This window comes from Anser brachyrhynchus (genome assembly GCF_964034855.1).
Source record: "Anser brachyrhynchus genome assembly, chromosome: 9".
NCBI classification, from domain to species: Eukaryota; Metazoa; Chordata; class Aves; order Anseriformes; family Anatidae; genus Anser; species Anser brachyrhynchus.
Window position 1 is genome coordinate 25722446 of NC_137703.1, and position 21260 is coordinate 25743705.

General features: G+C 35.2%; 1 protein-coding gene across 18 annotated transcripts in view; it reads left to right on the forward strand.

Moving 5' to 3' along the window:
• LOC308199635 (uncharacterized protein) overlaps positions 1 to 21260 on the forward strand; it is a 305939-nt gene that overhangs the window by 184046 nt on the left and 100633 nt on the right. For 14 of the 18 annotated variants that reach the window (XR_013954765.1, XR_013954766.1, XR_013954767.1 and 11 more), the window contains exons 5-6: positions 3071 to 3236; positions 10374 to 10419. Coding sequence is in view for 1 of the 18 variants with exons in the window: in XM_080604065.1 (XP_080460191.1) it covers positions 8491 to 8575; positions 10374 to 10419 (131 nt within the window). In the remaining 17 variants the exon portion in view is untranslated. Of the gene's footprint in view, positions 1 to 3070; positions 3237 to 5330; positions 5570 to 6455; positions 6551 to 8490; positions 8576 to 10373; positions 10420 to 21260 lie in introns of those variants that run through there. The other 4 variants (XR_013954781.1, XR_013954780.1, XM_080604065.1 and 1 more) reach the window with 4 other exon arrangements.

A 21260-nucleotide genomic window follows, 5' to 3' on the forward strand; every position in this document is an offset into this window, starting at 1 on the left:
AGGCTGACACTGACAGAGGAATGGGGTCTGCTTCTGGCCCCTTCCTCACCACAGCTTCAATACAAGCATAAGTATATAGGGAAGGCATGTTTTTTGGGATTATAAACTGCTTGCTTGGAGATGTGAAGCACCCAGTCCAGGACTGAAAGAGAGAGGATGGAGACTGGGAGCTGGGAAAAAAATGAGAAAGGCAGAGTCAGTTACACTGAAGACTGTGGGTAAAGCAGGAGTTTGCCATTTCCAGCCCCAAATGGGGCAGTGAATTCCCATGCTTGCTCACATTAAAAGCATACCCCTTTACGGAAACAGCTATTTAAAAATATATATAGCATAGTATATCTTGGAGAGCAAGTTTTTTTTAGTGGGACTGGCAGTAAGGTGGTGAGATAGAAACATGAATAGATAATATTTTAAATGTAAACAGTTGATAGGCTTAAATTGGTGCCATTAAGCTGTTATTTTCTACGTTTCAGAACTTTTTTTATACAAGAAAGTACAAAAGCTATGGTTTTATAGTTACATCATGAATTTATAAAAATCTGTGGGAAAAAAATGAGTGTTTTTCCCTTAAGCCAACCTGTGAATACCTAACTCACTGAAAATTCTGAGAGAATACACTCATTATTATCACTTGTGTTATTTTTCTTGAAAGCTGTTACAAATTCTCTCACTAAAATGGGATTGATGGTCTTTCAGTCATCCATTAGACTCATGAGTTGTGAATGAAAATAAAAAATTCACTAAAAAAGTGGTAGTTTCCTTTTAAAATAAGCTAAGTTGGGAATAATTGCACTCTTCCAAGATTTGTAGAATCAATATTAACATCCACTGATACTTACAAGTTCTGAAAATGAGTATTTTTCAAACTTTTTATTTATCAAATAGTTGCAAAATTTTCATGAAAAAAAAATCACATTGCAAGTGTACCTGTAAAGGTCTTCATTTACTGTCACAATTAGGCTAAGCTTTGGATAATTGTTCTTGCTTTTATTTTAATTTATATTAGTTGATCAATTGTTTGTATAGGAAGACATACTGCTGTTTTATTCTTCTTTTAATGTGGTAATTATTTCATGGTCACCAGTTCCTATGGCCACTGGATGTAACAAAGAGAAACACCAGTAACATATTAGATCCTGCATCTGGTGCTCCTCTACTTCAGAGCTGAACTCTCAGCCCAGTTGTGTGCCAGTTAAGGAAAAATGTTAGCTATTATTTTTAGATGGAATAGATAACTGGTGGAGTTTGCACCTTTTTTGGCCTAAGTAAACAGTTCAGGTACTCATGCCTGTATGACATTTTTTTCTTTATCATATTGGTGAGGTATTCAGTCTTTTTTTTTTTTTTTAACTTGTTTTATTTTTAAATTAAAGCTATCACAGCTGATGATTGGTCTCTTATCTTTTCTGAATTCTGCAACGTTCAGATTAAATTTGAACATTTTACTGAACTCCCCTGGCTGCAGAAAAGGCAGGTGCTGGTTTGGATCCATGCAGGGAATATCTTTTGCTTGGACTTCAGAGACCTCAGATGTGCCTTTCCCTCATTTTTTGCAGAAGATCCTGCAGTGCTGATTATCCTCCCAGTCTCTGGGAAAGTGGCCGCCATGTGCCAGCACACTGCGAATTTCAAAGCTGGTATGGAGTGCCTGCCCTCCTGCTGAGAGGCCCTCATAAAAACAAGTTGACCTCAGTAAAATTACCCAGCAGCCTTGGGAAAAATGATAATATTAAAAAGCTAATATTTTTCACCGTGATCTACTGTTGAGTAGATACATATATAGATGTGATGGAAACAAAATTGAGAAGAACTGTTTGTTTTAAAGACCAAAAAAAAAAAAATCAACTGTTACATACGTTTATATTTACCAAGAAAATACTTGCTTATATTTTAAATTCTAACAATTATTAGAAACACTTGCATAATATTAACAACTTTTGTGCTTTTTTTGTCAAGATATTTTAGATTTATATATTTTTTAAAACAAACATGTCAAGTGTTTATCCAGTAATATTTTAGCCACAGGATGCATTTATAGCACTGAAATTGGGCATTGTTGTAAAGGACATTAAAACATTTTGCTTTGACACAAAAACAAAATATAGATTCAGCTATTCTAGAATATTGAGTAAATTCCTGTATTTCTACATATTTATCAGTGATCTAGTAAATGTTGTGAGCAGTGATACGACAACATTTACTGTTGTTATTTTGTTATTTAAAGTAGAAAGTGCAAAAATATTTTCAGAAGGATTTTATAAGACTTGGTGACTGCAGTAAAATGATAGGTGAAATTCAGCATAGATAAATATACAGTGACAGAGAAGAAAAAGCAATTTGAGCTCCACATATAAAATGATCAGCTCAGGGCTCTTTAATTATCAAGAGCAAGACCCTGTTGGACTATAGATAGTACTGTTAAAAAGCATCAGCTTGGTGTTTGGTGAGTTTCCAAAACAAGCCAGTTTTTAGAAATTGCTAGGGAAGGGAGAGATAATAAATTATTATTAAAAAAAAAAAAAGCTATATTATACTTTTATAAATACATTGGTCATCCACATCATGAATGCCATGTGTTTTTCTGGTTTCTCTTCCATCTCACAAAGGATATATTAGAATTAAAAAGGTTTAAAGAAAGAAAATAAGGGTGGTCAAGTAGCTTACACATAGGGATGGCTAAGTGGGCTGGGGCTTTTTATTAGAAAGAAGACAGTTTAGGGGGGTGTCTTGGATACATTTGTATTTAGTGTTTAATTTTTTAGTTAGTTTGTTAATACAAATATTTTTTAACATGAGTATTAGTCCTTCATCTTCTTGTCCTTGTGATTATTGTATGTTCTTTATGGAATTGTAGGATTCAGGTAAAGATAGTTTGCTGTGGTCTAACTTGAGGAGTCAAGTCATCATAATGGTCCAGGTTTGTCCTTAGCAGAAATCAGTGATAAAGCTCCCAGTGTGGTTAGGGTTTGGGATATATAAATACACTTATATGTGACATGGAAATTCGTTTAAAATATGGGGGTTATATCCTGTTCATCACAGTCGGGCAATGTCGCTGTTTGCTTCACAGGGACTGCTCATTTGAATAAGAACATTATCCATAATCAGCAGGTCCTTTCAAAGCTTGGATCAATGCCAGGCTAGAAGTTCTTCATTCTTATCTCTTGGAGCCAAAGGAAGGAATGAAAAGAGAGAAAAAAAATACAATAGCCATTCCTATCAGCTGGTTTAATCAGGTAAGCATTTATCACTCTACTTATTGGAAAAGAGAAGAAAACTCACTTTTTTGAATCTTCTGACCTTGAAAGGTAGACGGGCTGGTTTGTTGTATGACAGGCTCAAAAGATAACCTTCTCTTCCTTTTCTGAATGAAAGGACACAAAAGGCAAAAGCAGAAGGCAATTCAGGGCTCTTTTTACTTTAAGAGAAAGCAGACTGGTGGGAATTGTACTGTAATATGGAAGAGCTTTGCTAGTATCCATGAGAGAACATAGTGCTCATTCAAGTGATGTAGTAGAGAGCCCATAATATGCCCCCTTTTATTCCCAAAGAACATAAAAAAGAGGGTGGAAGGAGAATCTACTATCTCTTGTTCCAGTCTTCTTCAAATCTCTAAGAGATTTTACCTTTTGTGTAGGGAAGAAGTGCATTTAAAAATGCATTCAAAATAAGCTATAACAACTTAACATGCAAGATATACATATATATATATAAGTAAGAACTTTTTCGGTTTTAAAGATAAAATTACAATGGAATTTAGAAATGATGACAAAAATTTGCACTGAATGCTGGGTGGGGGCGCTGATGGTGACAGGGAAACTTTTGCACCCTGAAATGCATGCATTTCCCCCACACTTCCAGTACTTAAACCTATTGTCTGGTTATTTGGGAGAGAATGGTCTACAGAGAATTCTAAAGAGAAATTAAAAAATAATAATAAAAAAAACTCCTCTCACTTTGTCCTTTAAGCTATACAGAAATATCAAACTACATTTTGACCTTATCTACCTGCATTCATTTTGTTTTACTCTTCTGTGTAATTGAGGTGATAACCTCAGCCCTAAATACCCCGTGCATTTCCATCTTTTCAATTTCCTCTCCTTTTTTCCATACCTCGGTTACAGAAGGGTTCTGTGGCAGAGTGTAATTTTAATTCAACTGTGCTCTGAATGACCTCAGAGCTAGGATAGCTGTGCAACTTTATAGAATTTTCCTTGTTGCAAATAAATGCCATGTGGAAGGCTCCCTCCATGCTTCAACACTATAGAAGTAAAAGTGTTTATATCAGAGTCTTTTGCAAGGATTTAGTGAACTGTTTGGCAGTTTGACTCTTGAGAATCATAAGTGAAGGAGACAAGAAAGTGGATCTGTATCAAGTGAGAGGTTGGAAGAAATCCTAGAAAGAAAAAGACAAAGAGCATTGCCACTGTTGATACAACAGAGGAGAAAAAAAATCTAAATGCTACATTAGTTACCAAAACATTTGCTTAAATTATTATCTGGAGAAACAAGTTAATTTAATAACTACTGATCCAAGATGAGGTAGGTATACGTTCTATTCTTTGGCATGAAAAATTTCCTCCCTGAACTGTGCCTGAAGTAATTTCTTTTAACAGTTTTGTAGCTTTTAAGCCCTTAGAGTCTATTGTAATAATCAATTCTGTCTTTCTGTGTATTACAGGTTAAGTAGTTTTGGTATCAATTTTACAACACCTAGGTAGAATTTAAGTAAAAACTTCAAGTTGTAAAAAATCTATCCCTTTTGATAAAATATTCTAAAAATCATTAACCTTCCCAGTTAAAAAGACATACCTTTTTCTAGATGGAACTTCAGCTTCCTGTCTTCCCTCCCCCCCCCCCCAAGAAATTAATCAAAATATCATGAAAATAGATTATGATAATTCTCTGTGCTTACCCCCCACACACACTGTATGTATATATATATATATATATATATAATATATAAATGTTTGGGGAAATGGTTACTTAAATTTAAGCTAGATTAGTTTTATTGCTCCTCCTTTCAAAATAACTTAACGTAAAGTAAGGCTGAAATAGCCATATAATTGCAGAGGAGATTTTAAAACTATCACCATCAAAATCAAAACTATCAAAATTAATTTGCTGGGAAAAGACTTTCTTGTTTTCATGTGTATTCATTTCTAGAATGGCAGTCAAACCAAGGAAATTAGTTGATTTTATTGGCTTCACACAAAAATTGAAGTTCTTATTTTCATCATATAGTAATGATGAATTGTAATATAGTAATCGATCCTGTTCCAGCTTATATTTAGGAAATAAAGATTGTATTTGGTGTTGTGCTTGTTTAGTTGAATAGGAGTATCACTGACCATCTGAGGATGACTTGAAATGGAATCCAGCTTGCAGCTGGAACACGAAGCTTGAAACAATTAAGCTGTAATTATATTTACGGAATCAAAAAACATTGGGGAGAAACAAATAATGACTATTTGATGATGTTATTGACTCCCAGTTCTAGTCCTCGCATTGGTTTGTAAATCTTTCAAGTTGTTGAAAAATGCAACCCTCTCTACTCATAATTTAATGGGTAAGAACAATGCAAGAACAACGCACATGCATTATTTCTGTCTCACAGAACAAGACTTAGAAATCCACTTGTGAAAACCTATAACCTTTTCTCTATTTTAAATGCTATTTCTTCCATAATAAGTCAATTTGTATTTTTCAGCTGGAAAATTGCTTTCCATGGCTGAATAAAAATAAAGTTGCAGAGAAATTAGATATAAGTCACTGTTTCACAGCAGAATAATTTTTTGTCTCATTTTGTCTTTGCTGGTACTGAGTTTTGGGTTCTGTTTTTTTTGTTGTTGTTGTTGTTGTTTCTTTTTTTCTTCCCCCCCCCCCCCCCCCCCTTTTCCCCCTTCTGAAGTCTCTCAAGATTTTTCAATTACTTTGAGGTCAAAACTTGGGTTAATGCAGTAAAAAGCATGGTAATGTATTGCTACAAGTGTTACGACTGGCTAAACAAGTAGTCTTTCTGTAACCAATAACTGACAGCTTGTTTGACAATATTTTCTGTTCAGATTTCTTAGAAATCTTGCTTCTCAATTATTTTTTTTTCCTTGAAAAATGTTTCAAGCTTAATGCATCCACTTGGATGTTTTCTGGCCTCTGTCCTTGGAGCATCTCCTACATCAGGCTTGGTTTAGAAACCAAAAGTTGATGGAATTTCCTGGAATTATTTCACCGCAACTGCTTCAGCTGTTAGCTTTCAGAGACACAGTGTTTAATTTTCTTTTTGGATTTTTTGCAAATTGACTTAAACTTTTGTGAATTGGTCTGCTACTCACAACAGACTTTATATGGTAGATATCAGACCTTGCTATATGCGAGTTCAATAACTTACTATTTGAAATTTAATTTATAAAAATTACATAATTTAATTTGTTTCCTTTTTATTGTATGACCTACAGTTTCCAAGCTGAAGTCATCCCTGTATAGGCTGTTCAGTGTTGTGCTGAGAAAAAGGGATGTTTTAGAAAGAAAACCATCACAGCTGACTGAGCAGGTGGTAGAAGATTGGTGCCTTATACTTTGCTGAAAGTGGGGAGATAAGCTGGAGATATTCCCTGCCCTTTTAATTCCACTAACTCTAGTTTCATTTCCAGCAAGTATTAGAGTATCTAATAGATTAGCACTGGTATCTTTGTAGGGACACACTCACCACCTCTGTCTCTTTGCAACTACAAAGGCACATACAGATTCATTCATAAATGCTCCTCTAATATTTAAGGGAACAAAACCAATATCCCTAAAAGATTCTAAATAGTGAGAGGAAGGGTAGATAGCAGAATATTTTCTCATTTTTGTTTAGTTCATAAAGGAAGAGCCTCATAGATTTAACCAAGTAACTGTTACCACACCAAGAAACATTGATTTTCTCTCTTACAGAGGAAAACTGAGATAACTGGCACATCCTAATGACAGGCCAGATAAGTTACTACCCTTGCTTCAGCTTTGTTTGTGAAGCCTTCCCATTACATATATTTGAAAATTGTGTATTTGCTTGTCTGAAATCTTGAAGGGTGTTGGGAGTTAATGCTTTTTCTAGAATCATAGTTTTACTTGCTCAAGTAATGTACTTGCAAATAACTTGTGGGTACCTAATTGTTTTCTGCTTATTGGATCACCGCTGATTTAAGAAGTTGCCTATATCCCAGGAAAAAAATAGTTTTTGAATTACTCATTTAAAACATTTTCAGGGATCATTTTATTTGATCACCAAATGTCTGGTCTCCAGAAGGTTTATAAATCTCTGTGAGGCTCTCAGTCTTTTCAGAGGTATAATTGCAGATGAGCCCATCTGTTCCCTTTTTATCTCTGTCTTCCATGTTTATCTACCTTTCTGATGTTTGGCAGTACGTGGATGGCAGAGGAGCTTAGCAGTTGCTGAAAAGATGCTAGTGCTTGATATTGTCAGGTCTGCAGAAAATATGTTACAATAAATACATGAATGACTTCAAATTCAGAGTTTGTGAGCCAAAATGGTGAAACACTACAAACCCAATTTAACTCAGAGCTAAACTGATACATCCACCTATAGCATGGTTTAGTGGTGGACTTTAGTACTAGATTAAAGGTTGGACTAGATGATCTAGAGGTCTTTTCCGATCTGAACAATTCTATGATTCTGTGATTTTCTGCAAGGGTAATATGTGTTTTTCAAAACAACTAAATATTATGCATAACTGCTGGACATTGACAGTAGCACCATTTCTTCAATTGTAAACCAGTAGAAAACTAGAGGAGCTCACAACTGAATTCTCTTTTGACCTATGTATTTCAGAAAATAAAAAGGCCATTGCCTATCCTCCTAACATTCTTCAGTATTCTGACATTAGGACATGTTCTATCTGTTGGATACAGTATCAGTATTATTTCTATTTTACAGGTTAGGACATGATGCATAGAGATTAATGCCCATGCTCAGTTACATTAGAGCTAAAGGACCTCTGTGAGGCTACAGCAAAAGCTTTTGTCTGAGCAGCTTCCCAAGTGAAGGGTAACTGCCTTGGCAAATGTCAGGCCCATCTTAGATTGTTAGGGGCTAACAGTCCTGTACTCTTTTTTCACTGAGGAATGGTAACAACTGTCTTCCTGAGGTGATGGTTTGTTAGCTATTAAACATATGCAATGTGTTCATCATTCATATTTGTCATTAGCATGCATGATTCAGTTTGGGAATCTTCAGTCCCTGTTGCTAGAAGAGCGTTTTGTGAGAAGTACTACTAGTTGTCCTCTAATCTTCCACTCCAGGGTCAATATTGAGACCAAAGCACTAGGCTAGAGGTATCTTTTTCCTGACCCAGAAGAACTGTTCTTGTATTCTTTTTCAATCATTGACTAAATCTTGTCAGTCAGTGTCCTCTGCATTGCAAGGCATTGGCAGATGTGCAGCAGGACATTACTGCATCAGTAAATTAATCTGTGTAACTCCCTCTTTCTCAGGGGCTACAGCTCTTACAGCAGAGTCGATCGGAGTGAGCAATCTTCTGAAATACATTTATAGGCATTATATGCAATATTTATCTAGGTATGTACACAGTCCTCAACATCTTACAGTTGGTTTTTTTGGTTTTTTTTTTTTTTCCTTTGCTTTTACTACCCATCCTCTGTAGGTGCAGAACTCAGATCTGATCATCCATCCACTTCTCTCAGAATGAATTGCCCTTCTCTGTCCCTGCTCTCCTGGTAGCTGGAGAGCCTTGTTCTTGGAGTCCTGCTTCCACTCAGTGTGCAGTTCTGCAACTTAGTACATACAAATTTAAAATATAAAATCAGATTAAAACACCAAAAATAAACCTTTTCAAGGTGTCAGTTTCCTCAAGGAGTGACTTGAATTCTGAAATACTAGCATTACAAACCTTATTTCATAAGGGTTTCCTTTTCCCATGAACAGTCTCCAATTAAAGCACAATATCACTGTACCATGCAGCATTTAACCTCAGAGTTATTGCCACTAATCACATGTAACAGCACCAATAGTTTTTTATAATTGATAAGTTGATGGGTTTAACACAGTTCCTGAACACAGATCTCTCCCTCTTCTTTACCAAGGAAAGATGATAAAATGCATGTGATATTTTTAATTGATTATCTTTTCATTTTGGGGGTTGCTTTAATAGTCAAAGACTGTTCTTGAGCATAGAATGTTAATGATTTCTGCTTTATACAGATATTTGATGTTATAGAGCACCTGCCTTATTCATAGGTTCCTTTTCTTCTCTGTAACAATGACTGTAGAAATTCGATGTTTGGTAGAAGCCAAATTCAGGCTCTTATATGCAGTTTTAATTTGTTGGGACACAAGGTAAGGAATATCAATTAATTTTACAAGGTCCCCTGTTTTTCTGTCATATGGTAAAAATTAAATAATAGACATCCTCTTCTAATAAAATGAGAGATTATTGGAAAAGGTTATCAACATGCAAAGAAGGTGCCTAAAATTAACAACGTAGGCCTCAATTGCTTCTGTAAGGCAACACTTCTTACAGAGTTAAAATCTAGATGGTTAACTCTCTCTCTGAGAAAATTAAAGGTACTGAGAAGGTGTTTAGAATTATATTGAAATGTAGTAGGGTTTTTGTTGTTGTTTTTTTACAGTTAACAAGAGAAAACCTTAAGATACACTTTTTAAAATGTGACTATTTTTTCCATTAAAATGATTCCTTCTGCATTAACAGATAATAGAGACATCACATCACTGACATCTATTTTTCTGTATAATGAAAATCCAACTGTGCAGTTTCAGAATTGTGAAAGCTGGCCTAATGGACATCATTTAATTAAATGGGCCCTGCAACTCTGTCAGTGATCGGTATGCTGCAGGCCCTTGCAATTTGCAAATCTGCAGAGGAACAGAATAAGATATAGAATTATTATTTTATTTTATTTTTTTCCTACAAAAGCTTGGGGTTTGTAAATCCATCAGAAGTTCCCTTGCAGAATATGGGGCTGTCAGTTCTAGTCCTCTCCACTGGAGGACAGTCTGCCATAACTTCATGCTCCCCGGACTGGCGGTGGTGCTGCGCTGGAAGGAATCTGCCATAATGTTCCCCCAAGGGAGGGAAAGACAGGGTTACTGTTCCCAAAACAATGTGCTGAAGTTTGGGCCAGAGGCATTATAGGCATTTCTAGGGTTTTCCACACAGGCAAAGCGAATGTCTTCTCCAGCCTTATTGCTTTTCCATGGAGATGGAAAATATCAGTAAAAATACAAAGTCCAGGAAAGCAAAATGTCTCCGTAGAATTTGGGCAGATTTATTCAGAGACTTTCCAGGGTTTTATCATCCAGTAGAGTACTCATTTGTAAAAATTCTCCTTTTTGCTAGGACTACAAGGAAGCCTGAAGGAACTGTGAAGGAACTGAAGGCAGAGGTATGGCTAACTACATTGCATAAAATCTTCTGTACCTTTCTCAGTGTTCCAATTCAACACCAACCCATAAAAAAGACATTATCTGGCTTTATAAGTTCAGGTAGATTCAGGATATCACAACTTAGTGCCTTGTGGTGCTTGCCTTGCTTCAGTTGTCAGCTGTACCATAATTCTTCGTTCAAAATTCAGTCAGTCACCATCCCAGTCCTGCAGTACTGGACAGAATCTTCCTCTTCACAACATACTCAACAGTCTGGGGAGACTATTTTTTTCTAATTCTCTTTATATTTTTATTTTTCATTTTTTGGTCTTGTATGTGGAAAATAACATTCATTGTGCCTGGCTGTATCTGCAAGCACTTCATCCTTATCAAGCAACTTGCCTTATCCTGGTATTTACTCAGCTTCTGAAGTCATTTATTTTCCTGCAGAGTACGGGCATGCAAAAGATTGAAAACTCATGCTCTAACTCAGAATCCACCTTAGGGGCGTGCTCAACATTGCATCCTGAATGGTGGTGTAATGGTCGAATTATTTGGATTTTAGAGATCAGAACAGTTGAGTTCAAATCTTAATGCAGATTTCCTCTTTGACCTTGAATAAATTGCATGTAATCTCAGGCCCCATTTCCTTACCTGCAAGATGGAGGTAACTACTGCTGTTCTGCTTAATAGACAAAAATTATAAAGACTGTGAGGTATTTCTGTAATGAAAACCATGAGTATACATATTCTCACATCTATTCACAGCCTAATGAACAAGAGGATGCTGATGGACTATACTTTTTCTGCTCTCTGTGCTAGGCAAACATGGGTTTAGAAGCAACATAGCAGATCTGTCTGTGTAATTATCCTTCCAAGTGTCTCAGAAACATATTCACTCTTTTTAATACTATGAGAGGTAAAGATAAAATCTTAGTGCTCCTTATGCAGTCTAGGCAAGTTTTTTTTAATAGCTTTCATGTAAGAAGCATTTGTCAAAGCTGGCCTAAAAATGAATTATTAGGCAAATGCATGATAAGCAAGGGGGAGAGGTCCTACAAATGAGACCTGAGGAACTGAAGTTCACATTTGGTAATATAAGGTAAATGCTTGAGTGGTTTCATTTTATCCTACTTCTGCAAACAGGGATTTATTGTTCTTTCATTGCTTCTTCTTGTCAATGATGAGTAAAGAATTGAGAGATTAAAATTTATCTTAAGAGCCTCAATCCAGTATAAAATTGCACTTCAAGGTAGAGGGAGAGCACTAAATTCGTTTCAATCAGACATGTTTTTTTTTTGTTTGTTTGTTTGTTTTATTCTAGCATTATTCTGTATTACATGCTCAGAAATTGTATGTTTAGGGTGGGGAAAAGCAAACCTAAATTGAAAATTGATTAATCCTTTAAAGGGAAAAAAAAATTAAAAAATAAAATAGTTTTCCAGCAGTTGAAAGGATGACATTTTCTGCTTTGGATTTATCCTTAATATGGTCAGATTTTATAATGCATACTCTCTTGACAGCGTGTTCTTGAGGTTCTCCAAAACTGCTGTAGTTTACAAACACTATTTTTCAGTACACCCCAGCTTCACAAAATACACTTAGCTGAGTACAGTTTGGCTTGGGCACTAGCTGTAAAATACTCATTTCTTCTCTCATCTCAGAGCAGCTTGGCTCTATCAGCTGGCTTGTTGGCTGTTTCCTAACCCTGTGACTTGAGGGAAAAATTTTGGGAATGTCGCAAAGCTTCTGTTTACTGAACTTAGAGTTTTATAAGACTCGAGTTTCTTCCTGCACTATTACTATGTAAACATATAACGTTAGAAGAACATGAAAAGCATCTATGGTCCTTGCTGTCCTACAGCTGCATTAGCAATCAGTACAGTCCATCCCTAACACTTTCAGGGAACATGTCAGGTGTTTCTCAAAAGGGAATATGTTATTTTATTCCAGCATTTTCACGTGTTGTTAGGTATGTAGGGGGAGGAGTTTTTCTGAACTACTGAACTTAACCACAAATAAATAAATAAATAAAATCTGTAAAAATATGATTGAAATATCAACATGGAATTTCTTTTCCAGATTATATTGATCCTTCCAATGAACTTTGATCCCTTTTATTTGGCTTGTTTTTTGGCTGCATTGTAATATACAGAGGAGATTGTGATCGGGAAGTATTTGTCTTTTTGACAGTCAGTGATGCTAAAAGCCTGTGTTAATCAAAAGAGCAGTTATATCAGTTGACATCAAAGGCCAAAACCTGTTTGTTTTATTTGCATGAGCAGTCAATTTTTGAAGTTAGCATGAACATTGCTATGAAAATGCAAGCAAGTCCAGCCTGCAAGTGAAGAAATAATACCCTGACAGACATAATATTAGTAGCGCAAAATGTATTACTTCAGAAAATTTTGCTCTGTATAAATGTTAATCTTCCACACCATTACTGTAGCAATTACACCACAGTAGGACCAGGAGAAAAATGCCACAGTAGAGCTCACAACTTTTGAATCAGAAGTAATCAGTGTCTGTAGTTCAGAGTAAATTCAGTCTCAAAAGACAAGGTGCTCTACATGGTTTCTTTCTGTCTCTATCCATTCAAAAATTTGTTTTTGTGTCTTTATATTGCAAGTGAATCAATCATTCATATTATATATATATACACATGTGTTTCATAACAGGAAAATTCACAGTGCTTCTTCCAACTAGTTTTCCTTTTAACTCACAGTAATCTCACAATGTTACAAATGTAAAATCCTGTTGTCAGTGAAGACAATGACAAAATCCTTTATTTCCTATATCACCTTTATTTCAGGAGGAGTAGAATTGTTTTACAAAAACTGTTTAGTAGTTCTGAAAATTGCTGTCTATCTTTCTAGCTTCCAGTTTCTGTTCTCCTCAATTACACTAAGCCTCATTTATATGATTGTGCTATTTTAAGAAAATCCATAATACCAATGTGGACAAGTTTATAGATCAGTTTGATGTCTTTAACTATATTTTTGTATTTATCTTTGGAAAATACGAGTTTATCTAATACTTCAGAGAAGCTGAATCAGTTTTACCAAAAGTCAGGCAGGTTTTACATGTTAGGCTGAAGCCTGGAAAGAAAACTGTGTTCTTTAGAGATGCCTATTAGAAAAGTATAGGTCAATGGATTGTGACCTGTGGAGCTCAATATAAAATATTCAGATGAGTAGTTACCTTGTTTATTTTGCCCATATTTTTGCTTTTTGGTACTAAAATAAAAATGTTGATATATTGGTGTATTTGCTTATACAAGCAGTCTATAAAATTAGTAGTTTTCAGTTCATTGTTGATACAGTGATGTGTGAATACACTTAATGTTCAAAACTGGTCGAAACTGTGAAAGAGAGTCCTTAAAAAAAGTTAAATACTAAATCTATATTCCAGTTAGACAGCTGTGCAAACTAAGGTTTTCTGAACTTCTTTTATTGTCACCCAAAATATTTGTATAACTGTTCACAAGAAAACTTGGCAGAGTTGTTAGGCCTGTGTCTGATTCTTTCCATTCCCAGCACAAGCATGGAGAATGCATTTCCAGATGTAGAGTGCATGCACAGAAATAACATGCTGATTAATTATGATAATTTCCAACTTGTATCAAAGTATTTATGTGAATCACCATAGGAGAATGCAACTGACATATCAGATAAAATGGAATAAGAAAAAAAAGAGAGAGCTGTAATCTAGAAGTTGGAAAGCTGATACAGCTTCCAGATGAAAGAATATATTACATTCTACATAAAGATTACTGAATAAAATAGGCACTAATTAGATTATTTATGCGCTGTTTATTACGTCCGACTCAAATGAGTTGGAGTTCTGCAATGATCTTCTCACCTTGCTTGTGATATTGGCATCAATACGTACCATGCTGTGTGAAATAGCATATGCATTTGCTTTCTTAACCTGGTAAGTGGAAGTCTTGTCTGATGACATTTCATGGCATGGAGGTAGGTAGCCACATTGCTGACTTTTACTTTTTCAACCTAAGTTTTTTTCTCATAACCATTACACTTATATTTGAATTCTTTTGCTCAGCTTCCACATATAGGAAATGTCACAATGAAAACCTCATCTTATTAAAGAGAATATTTTGTTTCATTTACAATACACCAGTTGTGACCTATACAAACATGTAAGTGTTAGGGACAAATCTTTATTTTTTAACAAAAAATACCTTGCAACAAATGCAATAGTGGGTCTCTCTTCCAAAATGAGAAACTTCATCTCCTGATCAAGGGATATATAGAATACTCTGCATCACAGAGTTCCTTGCTATTATATTTCCAAAGCATTAAAAATCCATCATTTAAAGGTTGGATATTTTGTATTTTGGTACTCTTTTAAAAAACTGCCATAACTACAATAAGAAAGTGACAGGTGTGATCCTAATGACTTGTGAGGAATTTCTGGAAGGTCCTTGTAGTCTGTCAGTAACTCAGAATGAAGGGAAATGTGGTCCTCTGAGCATTTATGTTTTATTCTGCTCCAACAGGGACACTCTTCCACAATGACAGGAAAACTTCCCTAGAAATCAAAAGAGAGAGAGAGAGAGAGAAAGAAAAAGAAAACAAGAAAAGAATACATTCTATATTATGTTATATGTTAAGAGGCATATATCAACTACTTTCTAAAAGTCAGTGGATAAGCTGATGGCTTGGTCTTTTTGGGGTTGAAACTGAAGCTGTGTTTTGTAACCCTGATTTGTGCCTGCTGAGAGCTTTCCTTAACCTTCTGGCCTATATTTTTATTTTGCGTTTTGGCATCTTCACACCTTTACTGATACTTTCCTATACTTTAGTGCATAAAGTTAGTGGAAAACTAAGAAGTGTTGGAAATGTGTAACCGATATTGCCAGTCTTTCTTTGGAGAACTTTACAAGTACAGCTTCTAAATCCACTGCACTATTTCTGCTGAATGTCGTATTGCCTGACTTATTCCAGATAAGTCTGTACAAGTGTGACAGATTTAGACAAATATTCTTCTCATCCAGCCCTAAAGGATGCAAGTGGCAATGATGGACCTAAAACCCACAGACACATTACCTGTGTGAATGAAAGTGACATACAAGTGTGGCTACTCAGTAGCAAGTACTGAAATGCCAAGTAACTGTAAATGCCAAACTACAGATCAGTAAAGGCAGGTCTCTCTTGAAGATCTGTGCAAGATAAACTGGTATGTGATCTGAAACATATATCATGCTTTGTAGTATTTAGTGACCCATCATAGATTGGAAAAAGTGTTTTGCATTCAATGGGGACCTCCTTACAAACACTGATTGTATTCCCTCATCTCAAAATATTTAATTACCCTTCAAGGGCTCATCTTTGACATCATCCTCACCTGCACAGCCCTGGATCCAGCAGGCATGTTTGACTGCATTGCTTCTAGTAACAGTCCTGAAGAGGAAAGCAACAAATTAGTGCACAACTATCAAAGCCAGGGAGAAATTCTATTTCCTTCCCCTTTCTCACAAAATGACTGTGAGACCTTGCCATTTGAAGCGTTCCTGTACAATGTTTAATTGTAATGTTCTCAGTCTAAATTTGAATACCCCATGAACCAATAACTGTTGCCTGACAGCAGAGTCCAGTTTCACTTTGTGCTGGGACATCTAAACTAGCTTCCATTGATAGTTATCTCAGTTCATGGTGTAACTAATAACATAATTTTTTCAGGCATAGTAAATATCTTCAGCTTGCATAGAAAAAGAGATACGTAATTACTTAAATACGTAGCATGTGTGCAGCTGCAGTACAAATCTGAGTTCAATCTTGCAAGTGTGCTTGTGCATGTTTTCACCTTCTTTTGCATGCACGTAAATGGAAGTGCAAGGCATCATCCAAAAGTTTATATGACCTTTGTACATCTTTAAAGGGGCAAAATGACAAAACAGACTATAATTAAGTCTGCAATAAAAAAGTCTTAAGTAGGCATAAGAAGAAACCATTCTACAAAATAATCTTTATAGTTGTGTATAAAAATGAAAGGGATTATCAAATACACATAAAATACATAGAAGTCTTAATTTGAGATTATTGATTTCTTTTCTCTTTTAAAAATTCTACTTTCTCTTTTTGCCTCAGTCAACAGAATATCACCAGCGTGCTAGAGGTCAGTATCTCCTCACATAGCAAGGGTATCTACTGAGTCCTGTGCAACATCAAAGACTTGCAGCATCTGGCTTAGACTCACTATTTCCATCTCCCATATAATTGGAAGTTTTGAAAAACACATATTTTGAAAACTGTAGCCAAAAACGCACCAAATTTCTGTGAACATTACTATATCGCATCTATGAAATTCACCTAAAGCCACCGTGGATGAAGTACTTGATGCATGTATGCATTGTGCTGTTGGATTCTGATCACAAGCCAATGCAAATACTGGCTCTTTCTTTGGATTTGGATCAGGCCCTTAACATTACTTTCCATTGCCAGCAAGAAAGTGCTGGATTGCCTGAAAGTTGTGGAATCTTGCCAATTGCAGACTAATGAATGTTGCAGCTATGCTCTGTAATTAGGAAACAGAAGATTGCAATTCCATTTTCTAAAAATTCTGCCAAGGTTGTTTTTCTATTATAGTAACAGAAGGAAGGGATGGGTTGGCAAGCTTTCTTGAAAATGTATTAACACTCTGTTTCTGAATAATGTAAATTTGTAATAGGCTTTATGCCTATAAAAAAAATAGCCAGCAAAAGATGTCAATATAGGGTGAAACTAAATACATCGTCATGTTATCAGACAGGAAAAAGCATAACCTTCCTTGGATCTGACATTTGATATCTCTGCATTAATTATAACTTCTATAAAATAATGCTCTGGTGCAAATTCTGCAAAATCAAAAATCCTTACTTGGAATAAATATGTATCCTGGACTTAGTGCTATCTCAACATACACATCTACCGGAATAGAAAATTACATACATCACTGCTTTTAAGAAACTTTTTACTTGCTAGTTCAAGGAAAAGACAGTTTTCTGACTTGCAATCTGATTGGTTTCTTTAGCCTTTTGCAGTGTTGCCCTGTTGCATCTATTTCCTTATCAAAAAGCCCTGTGTTCTGCATGTGACAAAGACCATGTATATTAATAACTTAATTATACCTCTTCCAACCCTAATTATTTTAATTACTGCAATCATAGTAGTATAACACCTGCAATTCAGAGCAATCAACTGTTCTTGGATTACAAAAATCAAGCATTCATATGAAATATTAAGTAGTGTAAAAACTTTGTAGAGGTCTATCAATAAATCAGCTATAAGATGACCTACTCTATTGCAGCCCTTTCTGCTTTTCTTGAAAGAAATGATTTGGGAAGAATCACCAATGGGTGGGACTGCGTGATGTTAGGTAAAGAATTGAATAGATCAAATATGTTTGTATATTAACTGACTAGGCATTATATAGCTATAGCTTTGCCTGAAGGATGAAAATAAAATGAATGTGGATTCAACTTATAGGCTGAATGGCAGTATAAGCTTGAAGTTTAGCAATTTTCCAACCTATAATAAATCAAAGAGTGAAAATGCAAAGTAATTCTTCACAGGAGAAATACCAGAATAACTAGATTAACAGTATCTGTAAAAAAGCTAGGCATCTCCTACCTCTAAGACATTTCAGAATATAAGCTTGTCAGCTCACCAATGGCCTTGTACTAAGAGATCTGACTGTTTAGAAGAAACTGTGTGAAATTCCATGATTCTATGTGGGCCACAAGAATGATGAAAAAGACTAAGTGTGCCTAAAAATGAACTATTACTCCCTGACTGACTTAAAAGAACTCAATTTTCTTCTAAGTGTCTAAGTAATTGTTGAAGAATTTAAGCAAAGTTTAAAATGGGTAACTTGATTTATGTCGGGGCTTTTTTCCCATGGGTTGTATAAGATAAGAGTTTCCTAGAATAATGGAGATCAGTGTTGATTGGAATTATTTATCACCATAAACATTAAAAGAGGTCTCTATGAGGAAATCAGAATACTGAAGGCAAACGGAACCCTGGCCTTTTTAATGGTTAATCTCTAAAGGAAAGTGTCCAAACATATTATTGAGGAATTTCTCCGGTTAAATGTCTTCCTTTGTGACAGGGAACTGCAACAGCAAAGCAACTGTCAGTCTGAAAAGCAATCAGTTTCCTACAACATATGCTTCATGACATGTAGAGAGTGGTACAGAAAATAAATATCATGTAGATCTTCCTGACAGAGAGAACATGCAATAAGAAAATACATACTGGTTAAGTGGATTTATCTAAACAGTGAAGCTAAATTTTATCATATAACTCCCTTTCACACTCCTTACTCAAGTTAATTTGAATGCCTTTGGAGGCTGCTACTAAACAAAGTAAAAATAACGTTAAATAACAGAAAATAAAATAGATATTGTTTTGACATTTTTTTAAACAAAATGTTTCAAGTTTTCATTTTGCTATGACATTTGAAAAAATATGTAACTAAAATCAGCATTTAAGGGACCAAAAATTTGGAAAAAAATATTTTATTTCGACAGAATGAAATATTTTGTAATCTTTAAATGTGTTTTGTTTTTCACTTTTGCATTTGGTTAGGAAACAAAACTAACATTCTTGTATGGGTATATTCAAAACAGATTTTTTTCTCTGAGGGTGTTCAGTAGCTGCACCAAATCAGAAACAACCCCAAATTAAAGATGTTTTTACAGAACACTGCTAGTTCACAGAACTTAAACTAAAATTTCCCACTAGTGTATAAATGATACTAAATCCCTATAAGACTGTAAGTAAATTTAGAGTCAGGCTATTTAACTATTAAAAGTTAATTTTTATTTCTATGCAATCATGGTAACAATCCTAATTGGTTAAGAAAATTGACATAAATAAAAGGCCATACTCCTTTCCAACTAGATGATAAATATCTGTGAGAGATGTACCATAATAAAAGAATCTATAATTCTTCCAAAGAGCACTTCCAATTTTCTCTTATGCATTTCTTTGCTGCTGGTGCCAAGTGAATGTTAAGAAATTGTGAAAGTATACAGTCAGGAAATGTGTATTTTTGCTCGAAGTTTTAAGCTGCTTGTCACAACATTACAGTTTATTATATTATCTTCTTTAGCAAAGAGTATAATAATTTTGGAGAGCAATAGGGCTAAGAAGGAGCTGTTGATTCCCTTGTGTGTTAAGTTTTCATGCCAAAGCCCCACATGGTATGAACATCATTCCTTCCAGAACTATGGCAACTTCCATGAATTGCTGTCTAGCATCTCAACTTTGTTTTCAGAAAACAAGTTTTTTTATTTTTGCAGGTACAATACATCTTATTAGGAGACTAGCTGGTTTCCAAGGAACCACTTCTACCTAAACTCTTTGAGAAGTTCTTGTCTAGAAATTTGTTTACATCAGAAACCTGCTAAAGTATAGTAACCTTTTCAGTAATCTGATATTAACACACATGGCGGATTAGTGTATCAATGTAATTTCAAAGTAGGATGACAGCTGATAAATTAATTCTGCATTGAGAGGGAGGGGGGAAAAGAAAATTAAAACTGGAGCTTCTGAATATGTTATTCTGCATATAGATGAAATGCATTTCTTCCCTTTTCTCATAAGTAATATGTATGATCTCAAAGTGCATACAGATAGCAGTAACACATAGGTGAAGTACAAGATTAAATTGCTTTTCCTGAAATGTGACATGCCAGTGAAATAAAACATATGATACAAGCAGCTTTTCAGAGGTGACATGTTGCCTTGGCTGTGGCAGACGTTAGCAGAGGAACTAGAGAACGATGTGCTTTTCACTGTGGAGAAAGACCATGCTGTTACAGAAGTCTGCAGCCTGCTCTTGTTTCTAGTCAGTTCTGCTCTCTCTCAAGCACAGGACTCTCACTAACTAAACAAAATATAATCTCCAAACAGTTTTGACTTGTGATTGTTATATATTAATCAGCTATTTAAAGAAATAGGGGGTTTTGCTGTTGTTGTTGTTGTGATGTGTATTTTAAAAGTATAGGCAAGAGAAGTGCGTGGAGTACTCAGTTCATATTCAGTCTACTATAAATCTAACTATTATCAGAATTGCAAAGATTACCAGACTATCTGTATTTTGTATCTCTAGGTTAAAGGAAGCTGTATAAATTGTTTCTTGTAAATTAGAAAATATGCAGAAGTTCTGATGTGGGAATGGCATAAATACATAAATAGTGTATTTAATAGTCCATCTGGTGTCCATGAGCATATATGATGTATACAGACTTGCTCTGTAGAACAATTTCTCTCTGTGCTAGTTTCACAAAGATATACATGCGTAACACTTCTTAGAGGTGAACTCTCCTTTGTACTTAGGGATTTTCCCTCCTCTGAATTTTGGAAAAACTTTGTGCTTAACAAGAAAGGGTTCAATAAAATAGGTATAGGTCTTGTGTTGTTATCATGTAGTATGCACATTGCATTCATATTGCATTGCTTTTTGGCTTTTTAGGCTGCTTCCATTTTGCTAGTTTTCAATATATTGGATTTGGGCATTGATAAGCTTAAAAAAAAATGCATAACAATAAATTCTAGTTGTTAGTTTTCTGCTCTCTCTTTCAGTCAGATATATTGCATCCAACTGATTGCTTATCAGTGTTTCTTAAGGGACCTGATAATACATGCTCAGTGGGCTGGGGTCTAATGTTGGTAGCCAAGAGTAAGAAGTCTTGGTACAGCTTCTCCTTCCATTTACTGAATAATGGGAAAAAAAAATCCCTCTGCCTCCAATTCCCAGCTGTAAAACGGGAAAAAATGAGGTTTATGCACTGAAAAAAAAATGCGCCAAGGTACTAAAATTGAAGTATGCTGTTCCAAATCCTCTGGTCTTG